We start from the raw sequence: 7,019 nt of genomic DNA, 5'->3' as shown, positions 1-7,019 counted from the left end.
TATTGTGAATTGTAAGATCAGTTTTAAGGACTTTACTTTGTTGTGATTTGCCGCTTTATAAATAACATTTTAATTGGAATTGAACCGATTGCAAGTAAAAGGACAAAGCAGTTGTGACAATAGGATTTTATTCCACACTTGCTCTGTAACAATATTTTACAAATACAGTCAAGTAAGTATGTGATTTTAAAACTTCACCACAGGGAACATTTACAGAACTGACAATCACAATTTTTAAATACACTAATTTTCCAACAACAAGCACATATTCATATTTTTAAAAGTGCGTTTGTGTTTCTTCTGTCTTACATTCATGAAAACACAGTTGTGCTTGCTTTCTCTCTTTGTCTTTGGAAAATGAAGCCACAGAGACAACATTTCATACCCTTTAATGTCCATGACCTCCAATGTGCAATTATTTAATACTCTCATGGCATTTTGCTTCAAATTCCACTTCAACCACTGAATGTCTGAAAGGACATAAGTGCTCCTGAAGTCTAAATGTGAGGTGTAGTTTATATCACAACAAAACTGTCTGAGTCCAAACAGTTTGATCCACATTATCTGTTTATGGACTCTGATTCCTGTTGGTCCAACAAAACACTTGCTTTTGTAATCTGAGAACATTGAACAACATCTGGAGCACAGTCCTCACACATGGCCACCCGCTTCTGGTGACCATATTCTCATATCCCAGACACCTCAACACTTTACTCTTCATCCGTGGAGAGAAGCAGTCGTTCAGATGCAGAGAGCTCAGGCAGGCCGCCTTCACCTGCTTTTTTCCCCTTTTCCAGCACGATGTCATCCTCACTTGGACTAAGACACGTTTTTGAAACTCATGTACAGAGTGCTGACCAGCGTCGGCTCCTCGTGCAGTGAGTCCTTACCGTGGGAATGCTGCCAGCACCGAAGTGTCACCAACCCCTTGGGAAGCTGACCACTGAACAGAAGGTAAATGCAGGGATTCACACAGCTGTTCAAGCTGGCCAGCAGCATCAGGATGGTGAAAGTCGCAGCTGGAATGTTAGGAGAAGTGAATAATGTCATGTGTTTGCAAAAAAAGAAAAAAAAAAGAAGCCCTTTACCACCTTTAAACACGTTATGATGTCGCACTTTGTGCGTAAATACGCACTTTGTGTGTAAATACGCACTTTGTGCGTTAAGACTCAGATTTCACACAAAATACCCTATAAAGCATATGACGGCTTGATTTAGGCTAATTATTACACTGAGTACCCACCAGAACTACGCGGTAACTTACTTTCTTTTGGCGCATGTGTGTCCCAGGCGGACCACAGCTGGACGGTGAAGAAAGGAGCCCAGCAGACGATGTAAGCCAGAACTATGACCACCGTCATCTTCAGCGTCTTCACCCTGGCCTTGGACATGCCGACCACGCCGCTGGCTCTGGATGGCAGCGGGAGACCCACGCTTCCCTGCAGCTGAGTCTTTTGGTACAGGTTGATGTGGATGGCTCGGCAGATGCGCACTTGACAAAAAATAACTGCAAAAACAGGCAACACAAAAATGACCAGCGTGGTCCAGGTGATGTAGGTCTGCAGGCCCCACGGCTGGATGAAATTAGCCCAGCAGTCAAACACACCGGGGGCGACCTCGACCCGGGAAAAAATGAAAACCTGTGGCAAACTGCCCAGCAGAGAAATCCCCCACGCGATGCACACAGGGATGTTGAGCCTCGTGCGTGTCCGCTGAAACTTCACCATCGGGTTACAGACAGCCTGGTATCTGTCGACTGTCATCACCACGATCATGTAAGTCGAGGAAAACATGCCGAGAACCTGCAGGTACTTCACAAGACGGCACATCAGGTCCGGTCCGACGAACCGGTCTGTGACGTCCCAAATGAGCTGCGGACACACCTGGAAGAAAGCGACCACCAGGTCCGCCAGGCACAGGTGGAACACGAAGACGCGCATCCTGGTCATCTGTTTGCGCTGCCTCCAGAGGACCAGCAGCAGCGCGGTGTTGAGGATGGCGGCGCCCACGAAGATGGCACTGAGGACCGCGATCTCCACCCTGGCCAGACCTTCATCTCTCGCCACATCCTCCTCATCCTCACAGTCACTGTCATTCAGAGGGCGCATTGTGTTCGGGCAGCGACAGAATTTTGATTTATTAACTTGCCTAAAACGTCTGGAATAAAAGAAGAGAGAGTCTATTCATGACGAACATGGACATTTTTCCAAAAGAAAGATTACTGGCAACATTTTTGCATTCTTGAAGAGAACGAATCTGCACTTAACTCTTTTTATCCAAAGACAAATCGTTTACTAAAAGCACAGATTAGAATAAAAGCTGCCTGTCAGGGTGGCGTTTTACGTTTAGCCTTTAAAGCTCTTTTCCTTGAGTATCTTTGAGGGCGCATTAAAGCTGTGATGTTGCAGTGGAGCTCAGGTTGGTCTCTGGTTTTGCTCTGGAAGGTCTCTACTGCTGTCTCAGAGTTTTATGTAAGAATAAAACTGGGTGGAGCTCACATTCATTAAGTTGGTCCTCACAGAAGAAAAAAATAAGTGTGGTACGGTTTATTAATAAAACACCAAGCCATACCAGTCATGATATTACTGAATATGACTCAAAATAATGATGTGCCTCAGTCGCCCATTATTAACTAAATCCAGCACCTCTAGAATCAAGAATGTAATTTAGTCTTCTTCCTGCATTCTCAGTATGTAACTTCGGTGTTGGTTTGTATGCAGAGAGGAAGGTGCACTTATTTGATCAACATTTATATGAGCTGAGAACTTGTGATATTTGACAAAATGCTTACTCTCTTCAGTATCTGCCGATGTGGGTTTTCTGTAGGTGGGTGGTGTCGTTTGCTGACATTTTTATTGTTGTTGTTGCAGTTTTCCAGAAAGGGGAATGTTTACTTGAGTGGCATTTTCACTTGCAATGCTTGAGTGTGCCTCTTTCGTCGGTAAATGTATATTCTTGTAAAAGTTGACGAGGCAAATAATTAAAACGTCAAGAGTTTAAAAAGTCTGTAGAAAGTTAATGAGTGGATTAAATCACAAAGTAAAAGACAAAGAAGAATGATCTGCTCCGTAAGTGATTTTATTTTGAAGGTCTTCTTCTTTGAAGGTGATTTTTAAGGCGGAACTTCTTTTTCTTGCATCTGTGTCTGAAAACACGTCGAACACGTACATCTGCTGTCGTCATTTCTCTCTCGACCAATCACAGCACAGAACATTTCGACGTCCCACAGCTACACCGGAAGCTTGAATGTAAACAAAGTAGTTCAGAAGAAGGAAGAGGTCGTTTCCCTGTTGGAGCACTTCTGTGTTTGTAAACGATGTAACCTAATGAAACGGGTGAAGTCATCCAGCCATCGTTCCTCTAAGAACCTCCTTGTGTCGTCGACGGCCAACGTTTAGCTTCCCGCTAGCAGAGGAGCTAATTCTCGCTGTGCTAACGGGTTAGCTTGAATTAGCAGTAATGCCCCGAGAGGGAGAGCCGTCTCTTCCTCTGGTCCGCTCCCTGAACAGCCGGATACCCGTGGACACCGTGTTTTGTAACCGCAGCCCTCGTGTGGTCCGGCCGTCGTGGATAGACTACCGCGGGGAGCCTCAGGCGTACGACGACATGCAGCCGGGGACGGGACGCCGGATGACCACCTTCGTCGGTAAAACACGTCGGGAGTTGCACCGAGTCCGTTTCTGTCCGATCTGTGAGCTGCTTTAATTCTCCCTCTGACAGAAGTGGACACACCATATCTTGGTTTCATGGATGGATCCATTTGATTATTGTGTAATGCAGAAACAATCGTCCAAACGAAGCCTTTAAATAGTTCAATCGCTTTTCTTGAAGTACGTTTCTTCTGATGTGTTCGTGCTGCACCATCAATTATGTTTTAATTCAACGTCTCTAAAAACAGCAGGATGCTCTGCAGCCCACCGAGAGTCCTGCAGCTTACTCAAGAGAAAAACCTTCTTATCGACCGTGTTGACCAAAAGATCACAAGATATTTCATTTATTTCATATTTCAAAGCTGTGTTTTGTGGATTGAACGTGTTTCCCCCAAAATGAGCTGCTGCATCAACAATTCCTGAAGCCACGGTCGACTTTTTCTGACTGTGAACCTCATTTAAATATAACCTGAATGCTGCATCTCTAAAACACCACCAGGCACAAATTCTGTGTCAATCGCCAACCTCCAAAAACAGAAGTACTTCATCTTGTATTTGCAGCATAGAGAAACAGTCTCCTGGCTCTGAAGTGTGTTTTATGTTTGTATTTTTCTCAGGTCACCCGTGGATGTTCAGAGATGCAGAAACTGATGAGCGTGTGAAGGTGAACCGCAAAGAGCTGTTTATTCCTAAACCGGCAGACGGTGGGAGTGTTGTGTTTGCTATCGTCACTTTACCAGGTACGATAAGTGCTCGAGAACACTTATGACACCAGAAACAGAAAAAATACCTGAAGAAATCAGATTTGTGTGTTTTGAAAAGCTGTTAAATTAAAGTCTGCAGAAGTAAAAGGGGTTTTCCATCATTTCAAGTTTCAGTGTCGGAGGTTTTAAGATGTCTTTCACCTCTTTCATCTGCCACATCTTTATGAAAATGGAGCTAAGTGGTGTTTAATTTGTGGTGCTCAAAGCATCATAAAGTAATAATAATAATAATAATAATAATAATAACTTTATTTATATAGAACCTATAAAAACAGAGTTTACAAAGTGCTCTACAGAGAAGCAAAGCATACTCGTACATAACGTCAATACCGGTAAACATTTAAGAAAACAGGAGGCAAAAAAAGACCAAACCATGAAGGTACTGTAATGAATACAAGAAAAACAAACAAATAACCAAAACAAGCAAATGGAATAGAAAACAAACAAATAAATAAATAAAATAAACAAACAAAAACAGGGGAACAAAAGAACTGCATCAAAGGACATAAAAGGACGACATCACTTCAAAGCAATTCTATAAAAATGGGTTTTAAGAAGTGATTTAAAAGAAGTTACTGATTCTGTGAGCCTTGTCTCCTCAGAGGTCGTTCCAAAGTCGAGGGGCTCTGATGGCAAAAGCACGGTGACCCTTTGATTTAAGTCTGGACTTGGGAACGGCCAGAAGGGCCCACCGGAGGACCTAAGGCTGCGAGTTGGCTCATATGGGGCTAACATTTCAGTAATGTAGCTCGAGGCCAGACCCAGGCGGGCCTTAAAAGTGATCAACAAAATCTTAAAATCAATTCTAAAACCAACCGGGAGCAAGAGAGAGAGGCCACAACTGGATAATGTGATGTCGTCTGTTCAGACCAGTACGAAGCCGAGCTGCTGCACTCTGGACTAGTTGGAGGCGGGAGAGAGATTTTTGGTTTATGCCAGAAAGTGACATAAAAACCAGAAATCCCACCGTGGTTCGACAGGATGATCTGCAGATGGAACCCTGAACATTTATCTGCAGTGGTTTTCAAACTTTTTCAACCGGAAAATATAATACAAGAGGCGATTTGATTTAGGGGCCACATTATTAGTGACTTTGGATTCAGTCAAAGAAATATTTTGAGTTATACGTTGACAACCTTTTATAAAGTCTTGACAAACATGTGTTTGGTTTGTGCAGTCTACAGCCTCAAAGATCGGGCCCTTCAGGTCATTCGGGGTCTCGTACGACCCGAAGACTACCGCAGGTTGGAAATCCCTCGCTGTCTCCACGAGGAGCTGGAGGATCGGCCCAGCATGACGAGAGATCTCCACCTCATCAACCAGCGAGCGGAGCAGTATCTGCTGCAGAGGATCCAGGGCCAGGAAGAGTAAGGCGACACGTATGGACGGACACGTGACACGTATGGACAGCGGGGACGGACACGTGTCACGCATGGACAGTAGGACCGTACTGCTCCTTGAAAGTAAAGAACTCGGATCCGTCAGACCTGATGTGAAGACGTACATTTGCTCCAAAGGACACTCAGTTGAGCAAATCCCTTCCTCAGCAGAGGAAAAAAAAAGACTGCTGCTTTCACCTTTCAGTCAAAGATTTTCCGTGTAATATGACGACTGCAGCTCCTGTGAAATCGTTCTGATCGCCCTCTAAAACGTTAAGAATGTATGTGTTTATTCCTGAAAGGCCTCGAGACAGACGGAGAAACATTCAACCATCAGACTCACAGACTCCCTGAGAATTCCTGGTCGATCATTTGCACAGACGGCTCCAACAGGAATGTTTTATGTTATAGTTGAACTTCAAAATACAACATCGTCACATTCGTTAGGATTTCCATAGAGATATATTCTCCTCGTGCTCTTGTTGGGAACAACTGAAGTTAGGTTGTTTTAAAGAGATTCCAGGGAATGGATTGACTCTCCTTAAAAATAGCATCTTACTTTGCAGCAGTGAACTGTTTGTCAGTTATTAGCAAGCTTTAGCTTCGGCACTTTAAATCCAGAGTTGTTCAGAAAACACTTTTGTTCAGACTGTTGTAAACGCACAAAGTCTCTTCTAAAGTTTTGTCTCAGCTGATTTCAGGAGCAAGAACAATCTTTTTATTTGAACTTCAGGCTGTCAAACACTGTGATCGAGGAGCTTGTTCTTTTGTTTTTGCCAACTGTGTAATTTCCTTTCCTCTTTTCTTCTTCTGTTACCCAGGTTTTAATTTACACACTCAAAAGACTTTAACTGTTTATTTGTAAATAAATAAAAGATATATTTCTTACTGGTTAAAAGGGTCTTTGGAGTGTATTGCAATTCATTTTAAAACTGAAAAACAGCAAACATATAGAATCAAATCAAATTTATAGTGCCTTTCTAACTTATCAAATGTAATTCAAGGTGCTTAACACACACACACACACACACACACACACACACACACACACACACACACACACACACACACACACACATCCTCCTCATGTCCTCACATCCTCCTTACCCCCCAAAAACTGCTAATTGACAAACCAAAAATCATGAGGTTACAATTGAATTTCTCAGGAATAATAACATTATACTTCTGGTTTTTTTTTAAAGACCAAACTACTGAGTATAAAGTTG

The 7,019-nt window shown here is 43.1% G+C and overlaps 2 protein-coding genes across 2 annotated transcripts; one reads left to right on the top strand and one right to left on the bottom strand.

Annotated features, from left to right (window-relative positions):
- Positions 1–788: 788 nt before the first annotated feature.
- Positions 789–2,108, bottom strand: LOC138626303 (vasopressin V2 receptor-like). The gene is made up of 2 exons (XM_069707860.1): positions 1,265–2,108; positions 789–1,019 (listed from the first exon to the last, which is right to left on the bottom strand). Exons 1-2 carry the CDS (start codon positions 2,106–2,108, stop codon positions 820–822), a joined length of 1,044 nt encoding a protein of 347 aa, XP_069563961.1. The 3' UTR covers positions 789–819.
- A 1,160-nt stretch (positions 2,109–3,268) lies between these two features.
- Positions 3,269–6,681, top strand: vhl (von Hippel-Lindau tumor suppressor). Its single transcript, XM_069707716.1, has 3 exons — positions 3,269–3,646; positions 4,268–4,390; positions 5,592–6,681. The coding sequence occupies exons 1-3, from the start codon at positions 3,460–3,462 to the stop codon at positions 5,783–5,785; spliced, it is 504 nt and encodes a 167-aa protein (XP_069563817.1). The 5' UTR covers positions 3,269–3,459; the 3' UTR covers positions 5,786–6,681.
- Positions 6,682–7,019: the final 338 nt, after the last annotated feature.

This window comes from Brachyistius frenatus, unplaced genomic scaffold (genome assembly GCF_029030835.1).
Source record: "Brachyistius frenatus isolate BFR_SWC_R1_liver_20210118 unplaced genomic scaffold, ASM2903083v1 Contig_4, whole genome shotgun sequence".
Classification (NCBI taxonomy): Eukaryota; Metazoa; Chordata; class Actinopteri; family Embiotocidae; genus Brachyistius; species Brachyistius frenatus.
Note: the sequence above shows the minus strand (reverse complement) of the source record. Positions and strands in the feature narration are given on the sequence as shown.

Bases quoted from the DNA above. Each gene is read 5' to 3' on its own strand.
- LOC138626303 (XM_069707860.1), bottom strand. From the start codon at position 2,108: ATGCGCCCTCTGAATGACAGTGACTGTGAGGATGAGGAGGATGTGGCG. The intron at 1,020-1,264 runs GTAAGTTACCGC...CTAACATTCCAG, and splicing joins CACACATGCGCCAAAAGAAA to CTGCGACTTTCACCATCCTG.
- vhl (XM_069707716.1), top strand. From the start codon at position 3,460: ATGCCCCGAGAGGGAGAGCCGTCTCTTCCTCTGGTCCGCTCCCTGAAC. The intron at 3,647-4,267 runs GTAAAACACGTC...TATTTTTCTCAG, and splicing joins CCGGATGACCACCTTCGTCG to GTCACCCGTGGATGTTCAGA. The intron at 4,391-5,591 runs GTACGATAAGTG...TGGTTTGTGCAG, and splicing joins TGCTATCGTCACTTTACCAG to TCTACAGCCTCAAAGATCGG.